Source organism: Tigriopus californicus, chromosome 8 (genome assembly GCF_007210705.1).
Source record: "Tigriopus californicus strain San Diego chromosome 8, Tcal_SD_v2.1, whole genome shotgun sequence".
Classification (NCBI taxonomy): domain Eukaryota; kingdom Metazoa; phylum Arthropoda; class Copepoda; order Harpacticoida; family Harpacticidae; genus Tigriopus; species Tigriopus californicus.
Genome location: NC_081447.1, coordinates 9,040,258 through 9,056,859, shown reverse-complemented (window position 1 = coordinate 9,056,859; position 16,602 = coordinate 9,040,258). Strand labels below are relative to the sequence as shown.

Sequence of the window (16,602 nt, the reverse complement as noted above, 5' to 3'; positions counted from 1 at the left end):
TTAATAGATAACCAAAAGCTTTTTTCCTTTAAAACGGTGCTATTAAGGGTACTGCTTTCAATCATGACCCATTGATTGCTGACACACGACATAAAACGGCCATGTAACTGAGGTGGGGCGTGATTCGAATTGAAATTACGGCAACATGCAACGAAGTTGTCACTCTTTCTAGGACTCATATCGGCGATGGTAAAAGATGAGGGTCGTTCCATTTTTGGGTACTAATAACTTCAATGGAGATCAAAGAATTGTATTGAACATCTTGAGGGTTTGTTGGCAAGTTGAACCGGATTCACTCAAATTGAATGCACTTCCAAGAGAACTAGTAATTAGACTTCTCGTAAAATTCTTCTAATCGTTGCTCTGCTTGGTAAATCTTGATTGATTGGATTGAAAGTATTTTAAGGGTTACATGAAATGTCTGCATGCATGAACCAAAGTCAAACGTTCTCTCGTGTTTTGAGCAGTCGTCAGGTTTTCTTCGTTACCAAGGGCACTGAATGGCTCTGAAACATGGGCGGGCCGGCCATTGATTTTTGGGGCCTTAGAATTCAAGGAGTAAAGAAACGGCCCATTCAATGTGCAGGTGTGTATGTGTGGCATTAGATTTGAAGGACAGGACCATTCACTGACTCACCCGCTAACTGTTGGGCCGCCTCACCAGCACCCTCCTCATTTCTTGTACATTCCCCCAAATGCCAATACGTACTACTGTTAAGAGTTGCCTTCCTCCGCACAAGCAAGAGATACTGTGGAAGGCCGGGAGAGCCTTTCTACCTAGTGTTCTTCTGTATTTGTCAGGTGGATCTGTCCTTGGTGAAACAAAAACCTTCCTATTCCGACGATCGAGCCATGGCCAAATGGAGCAAGGTCGGTGAGCAAAAGGCATGAAAATCGAGAGATCTCTGCGCCCTCATATCTAGTCACAGTATCTATCCGACTCATGTCGGAGAAAGAATACTGATTTCTTTATCGTACCAGAAGAACATTTACGCTCTTGGTTTGAAAGAGTATCAAGGTTAACGTGTGTCCCTCAAATCATTCCTATCTATATTACAACTGGAACTGGAACTGGAAGTTAGAGTGACACATCATCATTTAGGAGCTTGAGGCAATTGGCAGCCTTCGACGACAAAGCCGTTTCATTTATGTCGATCAGATTTGGTGGAGAACAGCAATGCCTTGGTTTGTGTCCGTTGACTGTTAAGCAGGTGCAAAAAACATGCATCAAAGAGACGGACGGGTCGAGTAAAATCCAACTGAACACACCGTCAAAAGCTGGAACTAAAGCGAAAAGAGGTTACTCGTCCCTCAGACCAACCAAAGGTATTCACAACATTCGAGACCAACTGAAACCTTCAAGCAACTATCGGACACTACCTAACGAACTCCTGGAATAACTGACAGTCAGCCAGTCAGGCTGACAGAACAACCAACCTTGGGACTTGTGAAGTGAACAAACATCCTGTCCAGTCACACCAACGTCCTTCAGTTCGCCCAACTCAAGCCAGCTACCGTACCAATATGGAAAACGTCGAGTCTTCGACAATTATTTGAGACTAATGGTCTGCACCTTTGATTGGCCTGCCATTAGGCAAAAAAATCCAGACAAAAGTGATTTCTTCGTCGTAATGACGAACGAATTTCAGCATTAAAGTCTTGACTCGTGGCACAAAACGACCCTTTTCCACCTTAGTTCATGAATAATCCTTAACATGGGTTCCAACTCTTCCCGTATCAAGAAAAACGACTCGCTTAAGGCGCGAACCCCGTTAAAGCACGACAAATCAGCTTGGGATGACTCTAATCATACAAGTGACATCAGAAATGAGTTTGATTACTACGATGATGAAAGTAAGGATTTTGACTTGGAACCAAATCAAAGTCGGTTCAAAGAAAAACTGGCCAAAAGCAAAGTTGTCCAGCTCAAAAATGGACGGGCTGAAAGAGGAAGTGTGATAGACGACGACCCATTTTCAAACTTTCGCAACCTTACCCATGAACGAGATACGAAAATCGAGCGTTCAAAGACACCTTCCCCACCGAGAAGAATCAAGCGCCTTCCTCTTTCGCCGAAAAAAACGGATCCCCTCAAAGCCGACCCACCAGCTGAAAAGAATGCGCCAACCTCGCACAAAAAGTCCCCAACTAAGTCAATTTCCCCCCGAAAGAAGAAAGCATCTGCACTTTCCGTCAAGTCACCCCAACGAAGACACTCCGATGTGAGTGTATTGGAATTGGGTAACGATAGCCCTGAGCACTTCCGCAAAGTCCGGGATCGTCCCACGTTTAGCAAGAGCTTGAATCATGGAAAACCCAACGACAACACTCCCCTTGCCCGACCCCGACGAGCTCGATCCTCCTCGCCTGCTCCAAAGCGGTCCTCTCCACCACCGAAAGATCCTCCTCATTTGAAGCGATACGCCCCAAACAAGAAGCGCTTGATCAACCACTCTATTGGAAGCAGCAACAGTTTCACTAACATTGCTTTGGTTAAAAGTGCCACCCAAAGCGTGGATAGCACGGTCTCCGTGGTCAGTAACTTTGGGGAACGAACTAAAATCGAAAAATTCAAAGACAAGCAAGATTCTCTAAGAGGAGCTGGTCTAGACAAAGTCAAATTTTTGAATAATCACTTCATGGACCAGAAGATCAATGGTGTGCAAACATTTGAAAAGGCCAAGCATGATCTAGTTAGCGATGATTGGGCCACAGAAATTAAAGGCCTGGAGGTGTTTGTGTCATTGGCGAGAGACAAGCCCGAGGTAAGACTTATTCGATTATAATCTATTTTAGCCACTCTTGTTTGAGAGCAAGACAACTGGAATTCCAGTGGATGGACGCACTATAAGGAAATTCCGTGTACACCCGCACACACTCTGACGAAATCGCGACAAGTCATTTCCGATTTTGCTAAATTTTGGCACGCTGGTTAGTTGCAATGTAAAAACGTCAAGTAGTAAGTAAGTTTTTGATGCCTTGACCATCCAAGGCCAATTCTACGACCATGTCCATTTCTGATCAAACCGCTTGCCCTTCGATGGTTAAAAAGACATAACCCCGGCTATATTAGTCCAATTGAGATGAATTTCATATCAAAATACTCCTGGGAAAATGGCGTTTCGATTGAATGGTAATGGTGGCCCTATGTATGCTCTATTAGTACCACAAATTATAAATGTAATGTCATTGGAATTAGATTCGGGTAGCCATGGAAAATTGGGAAAATGGGAAACTGAGACAAACATCGCAGTCAACTCACACTATCCGCCCATTGAATTTTCAATAATCGAGTGATTTTGAGTGAGCTGTGTTACAAAACCCAACAAAATGAACATGTTTGGTGTAATGCGGTGAACGCAATATCAAATTGGTTCAATACCACAATCTCTTTGCTTAGGCAAGCCTGTAAAATGCGGTTTGGCTGGGCATGTTGTCTTTGATCTTACTCCATGGAATAACGTCAGCTGTACAAGAACGCGTTCACTTGACAAACCCTATTGACTTGAGAAGGTTCCGCGGACCTGGACAGGAAATCATTTTTCTGATGATTGGTTACAAAACATTGGATAAAGATCCTTTAAGTTAATCACATTTTCTGTAAAGGGGTTCATTGTGTGCATTTTACATGGAGCTGTTAACACATCTTAGGCCCCATTTTTTTGAAGTATCATTTTCTTTTTTACAGTTACTGAAAATAGTTAGGTCATGCTCTATTTGAGGGATTAGGATGCTATTGACACGGCATCAGTAACGAAATTACAGTAATTCGTTCATTTTTTCGAAAAAGGGCCTGTAATTCCATTGCATTTTAAAATTGCATAATCAACACGACCCAAAAACTAAAAGAATTACTCGTTCCTTTTTGGTCCAGAATGGTCTTTTCGTTTATCTCGACCCAGCTGAGGAAACTTAAGGCTCAGCAGAAATTGTCATTCTTTGCTATTCCCATGAACAATAAAAGGGTTGAAAATTGTGCTTGCTCGTAACTACTCTGAGAGTGTTCTTGGTTTTGAATCTTGTTGCATTAGCTACTTTATTGTTTACATCTTCTCAATCAAATTCCGTTCGACTGAAGGCCTGATTCAGTGCAATTGTCAAGCAGCGAAAATCCTTTTGTAACATTGTTTCAAACCTTCAACAACCATTACCCCATGCAGGGTCCCAATTTTGACTCCTCAAAGCATTATTATGCAATACATTTTGAACAATTATGCCAAGATTAAATACCAATGCTAATTATTGAAAACTGTTGACACGAAATCTTCAAATGTTACTCATTAGGATTGCTTGAGTCAAGCAACATAATTTCTTTAGAGAAGTGTGGTCTTGATGGGGGGGGGAACATAAAATATTGGTCATCTAAATCTTAGGAAAAGAGTAACACCATTACATTTCTTTCGAGGAACGGTTGTGTAACGAATTACTATTTTTGTTCCTTTCGTTGAAGAATGGCAAATGCCCTGGCTATTGAATAACATGATATCAATTAGGTGCTATATTTCATTTTATAAAACAGGGCTTTGTCACATGGTATTTTATTTTTGGATACTTTTGTCCACTCATTTCTTAAGGTGTATATTTTTCTAAAATGCATATTTGATAGCTTCATTAAAAAGATCAAAAAAAAGCCAAATTTGTCAATTGGAGAGATGGTAGTGCTTGTGAATGACAATCAAGTAAGAAACATTTTGGATTACTTATGAAATATGAAATATATACAGGGCCATGTACACGCAAAATATTGAGACATTTTGGATTGCTCTTTCTTCGAAGGTCAAATGTCAAATAAAAGCAAACCTTTTCGAATTTCGAATTGAATACTTGTTTTTTACCATTCAATTGATAGGCCATTATCCAGGCGTATTTTGATATGAAATTTATCTCAATTGGACTCGACAATGACCGTAAAGTTCTTACCCCTTGAGAAAACTAGTAAAACTGATGAACAGACTAAGTAACTTATTTCATTTAACATCCAGTGTAATCACCAGTCACCTTTCAATTCAATATTTTTTTTTCATTTTACTCTTGTATATGTAGACGCAACTAAGGACTGAAAGATATTTAGCTCAATCCCAGACCATAACACTCCTTGAAGCTGCTTCTCAAGGTGATTGGTGGAAGAGGCCAGTCCGGTCCCATCGAACTGACCGTCATTTTAAGGACTAGCTGTTCATAAATTCTCCATGGAATTAGGTTCAGGTGAATCGCCAGGCCAGCCACACCTGTTTCCTCCATAAGTGATGAACCTTCGTTTCCATACAGTTTACGCGGCTTTTGACTGTTTGAGCTGGAAAAACCATCTTGCATAAAAATTACTGTTGAAGTTGAGGGGGTGAGTTTCCTTTGGGTCAATGCGCTTGTGGTGAACTTCCTCTTCATGGCAGGAGGGGCGATTTAATCCTGGCAGTGTTGGACACTTATCTTGGTGTTTTGAGGAATGAAGTGCAAATCAGACGCTATGCTCTGTAAGGGCTAAACATGGCCCATCCCATGATCTTTCGAGGGTGCTTCACCATTGGAGCAGACAAGACGTTTTCCGAAGTTTGAGCCCACGGTGGTCATACATTGAGGTTGGAGAGAGGTTGATTGGAAAGGGCTTTCTTCTGACCACATTATTCAGTTCCAATCTTCTGAAGTCAAGGGTTTTTTGCCTCTGACAAAGGTTAACGGTTTTTTGTTTCCAAACAAAGGTCGACAGGGAGTCAGTCATTTCCAAAATGAGCTCGTTCATCCACATTGCGTAAGAAGTTGACGCTTGAGCTAGATTCCTTGCATTTTTGTAGTACAATCCCTACCCTCTCTTGGAGTTAAACTAGGATGTGATTCACAATCTTTTTCATGCCAATCACACCAGCTAGGGCCCGGTCTCCACAGGTGCAGTATTCGTCCCCAAACTCGTTGAGTTCCATTGGGACTCGACAAAGGCGAAATCTTCCGAATGGTGTTAAGAATTAGATGTTTGGTCTAATTCCACCTGCCAGTACCCCTTCACTGCATCAAACGTGGCAAAACACCTTGTCGTTGGTAGTGTGATGCTAATTGCTTTGGCGAAGGAAACGGATGCAAAGGCCGTCTCCCGTACTTATTCAAGGCACTTTCATCAACCACCACTCATATTGACCCATCAGGTTTCGGAACTCCAATTGCCGGGCTAATCCACTCCGCCAGTTCGTCAGCAGGCTCGATTCCTTCGGATTTCATCATCAAACTCAGCTCATTCTCATATTCTTCCATTAGAGAGTACGCTATATTGTGTACAGTTGTTGGTAAATGTTGGTGTGATTTCGATATTAGGGATGAGTTTGAGCTTCATTGGTCTTTGCTCGATGGTGGTGTCAAAAATGTCGGAATACAAGGTACCCAATTTCTTTTATTTGCGACATATAATTTTTTAGTTCGGGTTGTTCTTTTGCCTTTTCGTTTGACATGAGGTTGTTGGTGTGAACAATCGCGTCGTTTGGAAGCAATGGGAAAATCTCCGGGGTCCGGGGTTTTTCCACCGATTGTGACCCCGCCGAAATGGAGTTTCCCACTCGGGCTGCAGTTTCTTGTGATTGAGCAATTCGAACTTAAAACACCCCTGACGGGTTTTCATGCGCGAGGATTCTTTTCGTAATTGAACGTTGGTAGTGGTTCCCATTACTAATATCAGAATGAAGAGATCGTCTTTTGTGAATAATTTCGAGTTTGGCTTCCTGACCATTAACCTGAAGTCTCAAATACCAGTCACAGAATGATTCTGCGACGCCTTGGTCGCAAGCGATCAACTTAAATCGTTAAATAAAGGGTTGGAGATAAACATATGCATTGATTTGGTAGATACCATGTGGAAGATGGACCTGAGAGTGAGATGAATGTTCCATTGGAGAGCATCTGTGAATTTAAAGTTCTTTGGACCAACTTGATGGGATGATGAATTGAATTGGAACAGTTGTTGCCGTTGCCGTCAGTTAGGGACTTATACGATGTAGTTCTTGTGAGATCGTCGATGTGGGGAAAGATGTAGCAAGATGTTATTACAACTATACTGTGTTAGGTCTCATACTTTTGAGAAAGAATTCCCGGCATAATCTAATTTTTCGTTTAGATTTATAAGGTAATTGACACAGGTCTGACGAGAGCAACACTCCTATCGCCATCGCAGGAGCCACAGCCAAATCTTCAAGACTATCCACGGCGGCATCACCCCATGGAACATCCAAACGAGGATAGAATCCATTACTCCCCTGGATCGCGACTGGCCTAAAATATATATCCCCTTAAATCTCACAAAAGGTTGAGAATTTGGTTTGTATTTCCAAGTGGTTTCAGACACAGGTGTTTGTGATATCCGCACGATGTGACCCTGCCGTTCTAGGTCTCGGAACCAGGGCTGCTTTAAAATTCGTTCCTGATCTTGGGTCTTCATTTCTCTACCCTTTTTCGTTGGAATGAGAGTCCTACCAGAGGTTCTTCAAGCTAAATAGCTGATTTTCCGGATCGAAACCCATCACCACCGCACATGCCTTGTCTAGCTACAGCATTAGCTGTATTATCTTCTTGCCTTAATACAGTATGTAACCAATTACATCGAAGTTGTTTCATATGATTTAGTGCGTTCAAAAATTACCAAGATGTATTCAAACATTTTCTTCAAAACCGGATAAGGCTTTTTAACCCCCATGTGACGAGACAGAGAGACTAGATGAGACAAGAGACAACCTTATTCGATAATCCAGCTAATGACTTTCTTCAAGCCTCATTTTTTGTAACTCCATGCAAACGAAGGAATAACCTTTGAATATTTCCTTTCAGATTTTGAGAGCGGATATGAAGCAAGTGGTTCGACTATTAATCGTCCAACTCAAGAATTTGCGCTCCCAAGTGTGTCGGACGGCAGCCCAAGCCACTGGAGAGCTTTTTTTTCATCTGGGCAAGGCCATGGAAGTAGATTTGGAAAAGGTTGTCGCCATTTTGCTTCAGCGGGCTGCAGATACAAATAAGTTTATAAGGTGAGGAGGACTGTCAAGCTCTTAACCAAAACTAGTGCAACGAAATATGGTCATAAGAACTTCAGCTATAGGAACATGATAAGAATTCTAATAAATAAGCGCCATTTTTATTGAAACCGATTTTTTGCTTTAGAAATTCCTTTGGGTACAGGAACCAATCCAAGATGCAGTATCCGGATATAGCAAAAACTTGATGCAATGAATTGGATGTTGTTCTACAAATCTCTGCCTTTCTCTTCCAATGAACAAAGAATGATTTGAAATATTTGATTTCATCTTGTGGTTCAATCCAGAAAACTACTTAAATAATCCGATATTTTCCGAAATTGATAAAACAAAGCATCAATATTGCTGTAATGCTATTGAGGGTAAATTCCAGACGTTTGTCAAGATTAGTTTTTCTTGCAGTAGCGACTTTTTATCTTAAGTCTCCTAGCTTTGCTGCTCAATGTTGTACCGTTTTGAATGCGAATAGTTGTCTGAGCACAAGTTCACCTAACAAGAGGAACATCTGTAGTGAACAAAACTAGTTTTGACAAATGTCTGGAATTTACACTCAACGCCAAAACAAAATGGTTTTCCTGTCTCTAGACTAATAATATTCTTGAACGCTATAAAAACTTTATGGTCCCCTTGATTTCATGGTTGAATTTGCCCTCATTGCAAAGTGGTATAACAAGTTTTCAGACTGTTTTACAATCAACTTTTTCAGTGCTTCAAAAATTTACAAGAAAACAAGGCTAGCTGATGCCTCAATGAATTGGAAACAAAATAGTGACCCGAAATTTGATTACGTCATTTCCAATTGACTAACGGCACAATTGCCCTCGAACTTTTTGCCACCCCTATATTCTATTTTCATGCAAATTTAATACCTTACGTATGTCTTAGGTAGATTATCTGCATGTACGCAGGACTTTTCAGACTTCATGTCGAAATATCCTGCCATGTCATTGGACCAAATCATAGACAAGCAAAGAATAAAAGCTTCCGTTACTTTTTTAGGAAGAGGGATGACCCAGCCCCATCATTAACAAAGTCAAAGTTACTGCTGCCCATCAATGTTCATGTAACACTCATGGGGTTCACATTTTCTCAAAGATGGTAGTAATCAATATGAAAATACGTATGGCCTGTAACTTTACTGGCTGTTGTAATGTTATAAGCAATATCATGTATCTTGTGTAAATAAAGTTTTCTTTTCTTTTCCCTACAGAGAGAGTTGTGCGGAAGCCTTAGATGTCTTGGTGGAAACTGTCACCTTGTTTAAAGCCCTTGAGACTTTAGTCACAGGGGGAGCCAATCACAAGTCTGTGGTCATTAGAAGCACCGTGGCTAGACTTATGGACAAAATCGTCAATCAAATGGGAGCAGAAAGAGTCATGGGAAGTTCCAACGAGTTCCAAGAGATCATTTTTCAACAAGGTGCTAAGCTCCTGAAAGATAGCGGCGTCGAAGTCCGTAAATACTCCAAACACATGTTTGCCGAGCTCGTTCGACATCAACGTTTTGAAACCACCTTAGAAAAATTGGTAAAAGAAGAAGATCGGCGAGATATAAAGAGGGCATTGGACTCACTTCACGGATAGACGCCTCCAATATAATTGAACATCAATATTTTCACTACCTGGATACATCACGCTTCAATAAAATCGTGCTCAAGAAGATGTATCAATCATCACAAACCGGTTTTATTGAACTTTTCAGTAAGTGTGGTATGATCACATAAAATCATCTGAATCTTCACCTCCGTCCTTATTGGATTTCATGGTGTCCTCTTTCATCAGCGTGGTGTAGCTCCTGAAAAGTAATTGATTTAGAAAATCGCAAATGTCAACCTTGGTCGTCCTTCTATGAAAAAAAAAGCTATTATGGTTTCCGTTCCTTCCGTAAAATTGTGAAATCCATTCAAAACCCTTCAAACATGAATGGCGTTGCTTGTTTCTCTGACTTTTTATAACATTAAAAAAGGCATGATCCAATCAATGAACTTGGATTTGATCAAAATGAGGCAAATTCAGACTCAATAAAATTTGACTCATTCTGGCACTAGAAAAATTAAAATTAAAGAGGGAAAAAATGGGCAAAGATGAGACGTGAAATCAAAGTTGCTCAGATTGCCCAAAATGCCCTTTAATACAGGCTTATGATGTACAGCTTGATCCGTGGTGGCCAGGAAAGCAGAGTTGTAGGTTCTTTCTTTCCCCAAACTGTTGTGACGAGTACCCAAATGACCTCCCAAAATTTGTGCCGACATTATCAGACAGCTGGTACTTAAAGGAGTCAATAATTTCCAGTCTTGTGACGGATGAAATGACTAATGTTACCTTAGTTCAGCATCTTCTTTCCGCTTTTTCTCCTCTTCTTTGCGGTTCTCTTCGGCCAACTTAAAGATCCTTTTCTTGTCTTCTCGTTCTCGTCGGTCTCGCAGGTCACGCTGTTCTTGGAAATTAACCACTTTTTCTTCCTTGGTCTTCTTCAGACGATTGACTATATCATTACAACGTTTGGATACTCGAATTTTTCGGACTTCTTTTTGCCGATGGAAACCAACTTGCCCAACATCCATTGAGTCAGTTTTATGGAGATTCTCCCACAACGTATAAACCACATCAATATCGTTCATTTTGTTGCCTTCAATACTATTCGCTTTCACGAGCTGAGCAGCATCTTCGATTACCGCCATGGGCACATCGTCCAAAGTCTGGCCCTACTAACCCCAAAAGAAGAGGACAATATCAAAGACCGCCGACCAATAAGGAAGGGTTTTGGTTATCATGCCAAAAATAGGCTTAAAACTCTTAAATGAGTCACATTTTTCGAAACTTTTATAAAACTTATGTTATTTGCCCATCCAAAAATATCCCAAGATATGATACCCAAACATTCTTTTGGCCGTTGGTGGTAAGAAAATAATGAATTCATCCAAACCTTTTGGAAAAAAGCATTCGTTCTTGACTTTAGATAAATGATTTGTTTCAAGCAAGGTATTTAGAAAAACAGAGATAGAACGACAATGTAGTAAAGATTCGCTTGTCCTATAAAGCCATCTGCGACGTTTCTCCGCACCTCAAAAAAAGGGGAGAAGTGCATGGGCAAGTACATCAAACTCATGTCAAAAATAGGCTTAGAACTCTTGAACGAGTCACACTTTTATAAAACTTATGTTATTTGCTAATGCTAAGGGTCCAATCCAAAAATATTCAAAGATATGTTTAAAAGTAACGCTTCGTGTCTTCATGGAGTGAATAGATCAATTCAATTTCTTCCATTAAACTTAATGTTGATTTATTTTGCATGTAAATACGCAAAATCGTTGTTATTAGTGCTTATAAATGAAAGAGAATAAATCATTTTAGGAACCATGATAGCCGAATGTTCTAATGTATCCGATACAGGCACAACATGGTTTCCTCGAGGCCGTGGGTTAAATCCCTCTTTCAGAGACAAAACTCTAACAAACCATTACTTTTATTATGTTGTGCAAATCCCTCTCATTTTTCAAATGCAACAGAAAGTACCATTTGTAACACAATTCATCATTGTATCATTCTCTAGAGCTTTTATAGTTTGGTCATTTCCTAGACTTTTATTGGTGTTTGTTTTTCTTAACTTGAAAAAGCATGAAACAATTATATTAGATCAAAGACTTGCCAAAATCAGTATAACATGACTTTTTGAGTGCATTAGATAATCTTGGAAATTATTTTTCTAACAATGCCATGGCTAATTGGCAAACTGATTTGCTTTTCGAGGCAGATACATTTTTCTCTAAACAACATAATATAATACATTCATACTCGTACTTACCAATCAAATTGATCATAACAGACATCAAGTTACTAATCTATTTTGGCTCTCATTGAACATTGATTATAAAATCTGCATAATTAATTACGCTTCAGATCAATAATAATCGAACTTAGATGTCATTGCTTAACCCGGGAGCTCCTAGGTCGACATTTTCGTCAGGATGCTTTCCTTGGGAATCAGCTATTTAGCTTGAAGGACCTCAGTTAGGGTTCTCTACTTGAGCAAAAAAGAGGCACTGCCGAGCAATCAAAGATCAAGAACGAGTCTTGAAGCAACCCTTTCTTTGAACCCTAGAAAGGCAGGGTCACGTTTCGACACTCGGTTAAGGATTTTTACTTCTGTACCCTCTTTTGCTAAAAACGGGAGCCCTAACTAAGGTCCTTTGAGTTAAAAAGCTGCCTTTCCGGTTCAGTACACAGGAGTTGAAGGGTCAAATGTATTTGGTGGACATGAGCGCAGATTGACGTCACGAAAATGCGCGCGAAATCCAAACCGAGAAGTCTTACCCCCCCACCCCTCCCCCCTGGTTTCAAGCAATCTTTCATCAGGCCTCTAAATTTGCGCATTAGGCCTTCCGATGGTTAAAAAAGGGAACTGTTCCATTTTGAACGGAACCAGAGGCAGATTTCAGAATCCCATGCAAGCATTAAACTTATATTGCATGATGCTTTTTGTTTTTAATCTTACCTCATTGAGCCGGAGATAAACATGAGCCGAGGAGAGTTTATCAACATGAAACCATACATCTTCGGGCCATCCCCACTTGATTAAATGCTCATCTAAAATCCAAAGCAGAAGCTAGTCTTTATTCTAATTATCAGCACGGGAAAGTTGTAACCGAAATTGATCACTTCAATGTGCTCAAATTGGCTTGGGGCCGGTTCCATCCATGTAACATTGAGGCCTTGGTGCGATCACAAGGTTGGGTAAAAGCTAACTTGGGGCTTTCCAAGCACGATCGTAAAATGAGAGCTTTGGCTACAACAAATGGTTGGCCACATTAGGTCTTTAAAAGGTGATTTGTTTAAAAGGTGCAATTCTGCATTCAGGTCGATTGGTTTGAAAGAGGTGTATGTGTAGAACCTAACCCTTTTTTCTACTCACTCTCGTACTTGTCTAATCCCATGAAAAGAGTCACCGGCGGATTTACGACTGAAAAAAATAAAAAATGAGATCAGGTCAATGTTTCAGAATGCTAGAGGTCTTAAGAAAGTACCAGTGGTACCATTTGGGACTTTTTTATTCCATGCTTGAGAAACAGATCGGGTCGGATTCTTATCAGGGTTTTCTTTTTCTTTGTAGGGGACGGCAAGTGATTAAAACTAGAGGGCTAGTCAAGCCCTCTAATTAAAAGTAACTCGAAAAATAAGCGGCTGACGTCTACATTCAACGAGGCGAAAGTAGACGGATACGAGCCTAAAGGTAACGTGGTATGGATGGTTGTAGGATCAAAGTTAGCTCGACGACTCAGCACAACTCCTAACTCAAACTTTGTATCCTTTGGCGTTCGAGCAATTGGCCAGTCTCGGGCATATGAATAGGATGAATCGATTCGATTACAGGTAGGTTTGCACACATCCGCCAAATGAGGCAAAAACTGAGAGAGGTAAGTAACTAATAAGGTGGGATCGATAGCTGCCTGAACAGCCTTCTTGTTGCGAACTTGACCAGACCACGTACTTCTGGAAATTTGGAATGCAAACGAGCTTCCCGCCAAATCAACCTGCTCTTGGTCATAGCGACTTGAGCCACTTTTCAAAAAAAAAAGTAGCAAGTTTAAAAACGCAGATCTCTTCAATTAAAGGCAGGTCATTTTTATACAACTTACTTGTAAAGTGGTTCGTTTCAAACTTATGTTGTCAAATGCTTATGTAGCTGACCAAGAGCAGGCCGAAAATTCAAATCTAATGAACTGTTTATTACATAACTTTGAACATGCCTCCTGAGTTCCCTAAGCCTAGGTTTAGGCTCAAACTTGACTGAGTTCATCTATTCAACATGATCTTGTGACCGTATGAAGTGTTGATTTGGGGTAAACAGAACGGTTTAGGGGATGAGAATTTTTTGCTTCCGTTCGCAGTCCACATCTGTAAAAGTCCATGACGAGACCCTTTCCTCTCTACTTTACACGGTTAAGCAAATGGGCAAACTAGACCTATATAGTCAATGAGTGTTGGACCGCAAGATTGAATTAACCAAATATCAATGCTGAACCAAGTAAAGTAAACAAGAGGGGGGCACTATCCTCCAATTAGAAAACTTATCCTAGCCTTTTTAAACCCAGCCCAACACGGTGATTAACACCGTTAATATCTATATCTGACCCTTACATCAACTAGTTAGTGGCCTCAAGTTCTTACACCCGGATGGCGACGGCCGCACTACCGATAAATACACCCGCTACGTGCTAGATGGTGGCCTCAGTCTCATTTCCTATAAATCATCGCCTTCGAACCAGGCATTGATAGGCCCTCATGTTATCATTACCCGTCGATTTGAAGTAAAATACCATGTTGAGGTTATGATCAAAATGATGATGTTCAACCAATGTCTTCTCAAGTCTGTTTCAATCCACCTTCTTCGCCAGATCTCGCCACGGTCAGTCAATCAATCGACCAATCCACTCAAAGGGCATTTGATGTTACTTTCCGGATCCTTGCTTTCCGGTGACTGTAGGCGCTGTAGGCCTCAGTTCTCACTCAGATCACAGAGGAGGAAAGACCAAGAATGCCGTCTGAGTGCAACTTAAGCCAACCAGTTGATAGAATGAATGTGTACCTCTTGGTAGACTCTTTTGAGTTGAGATGCGGTTCAGCCATGAACTGTCTCCAGTTGCACCGTGTCATGGTAAATCACTCTATGCTGTCATAAAACCAGCAACAGATTCATTTTCATCGTTCTTTATTTTCTTTTCAACGCTCAAGTCACCTTTTCATCAGGGTGACCAGATTTGGGCGAGTCCAGATCACCAGAATGCAGGGTGATCACCAAACCTCGTGAAAAAGTTAAGATCTGGAAAAATCTTTGAACCTTTTTTGGCCGTTTTTTGTCGGAAAGTCAGCAAAAAAGACAGGTGCAGTTGAGCCTGACCTGACGCCATTGCTTTGATGATCTAACCAAAAACAAAATCATTTTGTGAACGAATGCACACTAAGCAATAACACTAAGCTCCAGAAGAGAATCAATTGCATACCATATCATCTGTATCAGTTAAAAACATGTCCTAATGGTGAACATTGCGGCAAAAAATTGTCAATTTATGATAGATAATACAAAGAAACTCAATGGGTAACATCCCAAATGCAATGACTTATTGGCACTGATGGGATCAAATAAATATTTATGGGAGACATTTGTTTCACGTCATATTTACTAAACGTTAAAAATGACAAAAACGGTTTTTTGCAGTTTTAGACCCTATTTTTCGACAAAAGTAGCGTTAATGCATTATTTCATTCTGAAATGTAATGGTAACTTGATACTTTTTCCAAGAAACAATGGTAATGGTAATGATATACTTATTTTTGGTAACAGTTCAAAGCCTGTATGGATATTTCCTTATAGGTTCTATAGTTTTCCAGGCCATGGAGTACGTCAGTAGTGAAGTGGAAAGCTCGATGGCAGATTGAACGTCTTCTACTGAGTTTTTTTAGAGCTATGCGTTACTTCCTGATCAGATGCATTCCCGCTGAGAGAGAGCTCAATGAATTCCATTTCCTTGTTCAAGTATTCAGTTAAGAGGTAATGCGAAACTGAAATGTCTTGTAGTGAGGTTTCAGAGAGCTTTCCTCACCACTACTGAAGTAGTACTCCATGGCCAGGCTTAACACATGTTACCAGAGAGTTCTTGGCCAGCCTCGGCCAAATTTTTTTGAGGCAAATGGACCTGGTCCTACGTGTTTGTTTCGTACCGCTTATTCTGGTCGAAGAAAAGGACAAACCAACTCAAATTGCCCTGAATAGTAATTACTTGTCACTCCTTCATTGTCTCATGTTTGCCTCTTCAGCATTTTAATCAATCATGTATTTTCCACACTTGATACCAGACCAGCTTATGCACTGAAAAAGAGCTTTGCATCTTACTCATAATTAATATTCATTAACAATGAAAATGAGAGTTGGGCATTTTCTTTCTGAAATGGGGCACCCCCGCATGTTTCATGAGTGCATATGCAATTTGTTACCCAGTTGCACTTACTACGAGCATCAGATAGTTTCGTGAATGCACATTTTGAAATGCGACTGGGTACAGTTTAGGTTTGTCGCATTTCAAAATTTGCGTTCACGAAACCACGCAGGGGTACCCCATTGGAGGCACATACTTATTAGAACGGGCCTGTTATTGCTATTTCTTTTCTGTTCATGTGCTCAGTAATTGGTTCATACCTTTGAAGCACTTTTCTTTGACCATCAAACAAGATAAGCTTGTCCTCACATAAAACTGAGTGGCTTTTTTGTAATTTTTCGCGAATCTGCTGCATGATACTCCAAACTAAGTTGAACTCAAATCAACGTTGAGAGGTGCTTCAAACATAGGGATGTCAAGTAAAGGAAATTCAAGAAAAAACGTGGTCCAGCACCCTGATTTTGGACATTTTGTGGGAGAGAGAACTGAGAAAAAACATCAGTCAACTTGCCCATCTGTCCACTGAATTGTCACTGATTGAACATGTTTGCTGTAATTTGGTGAACGCAGTAGCAAATAGGCTCAATGCAACAATTATATTTGTATATTAAAGCAGGCAAAATGAAATAATGTCAAAATTCAATGAATCAGAGTGTGGTTTGGCTG

General features: G+C 40.4%; 2 protein-coding genes across 3 annotated transcripts; one reads left to right on the top strand and one right to left on the bottom strand.

Annotated features, from left to right (window-relative positions):
- Positions 1-453: 453 nt before the first annotated feature.
- On the top strand, positions 454-9,705 carry LOC131885033 (uncharacterized). Its single transcript, XM_059232957.1, has 3 exons — positions 454-2,765; positions 7,801-7,997; positions 9,214-9,705. Exons 1-3 carry the CDS (start codon positions 1,716-1,718, stop codon positions 9,584-9,586), a joined length of 1,620 nt encoding a protein of 539 aa, XP_059088940.1. The 5' UTR covers positions 454-1,715; the 3' UTR covers positions 9,587-9,705.
- On the bottom strand, positions 9,667-14,512 carry LOC131885035 (coiled-coil domain-containing protein 25-like). Of its 2 annotated transcripts, none has more exons than XM_059232958.1 (5): positions 14,298-14,512; positions 12,915-12,962; positions 12,498-12,589; positions 10,325-10,707; positions 9,667-9,797 (listed from the first exon to the last, which is right to left on the bottom strand). In XM_059232958.1, exons 1-5 carry the CDS (start codon positions 14,320-14,322, stop codon positions 9,719-9,721), a joined length of 627 nt encoding a protein of 208 aa, XP_059088941.1. In that variant the 5' UTR covers positions 14,323-14,512; the 3' UTR covers positions 9,667-9,718. The 2 variants fall into 2 exon arrangements, with proteins under 2 accessions (XP_059088941.1, XP_059088942.1); XM_059232959.1 differs by having other exon boundaries at positions 14,320-14,512.
- Positions 14,513-16,602: the final 2,090 nt, after the last annotated feature.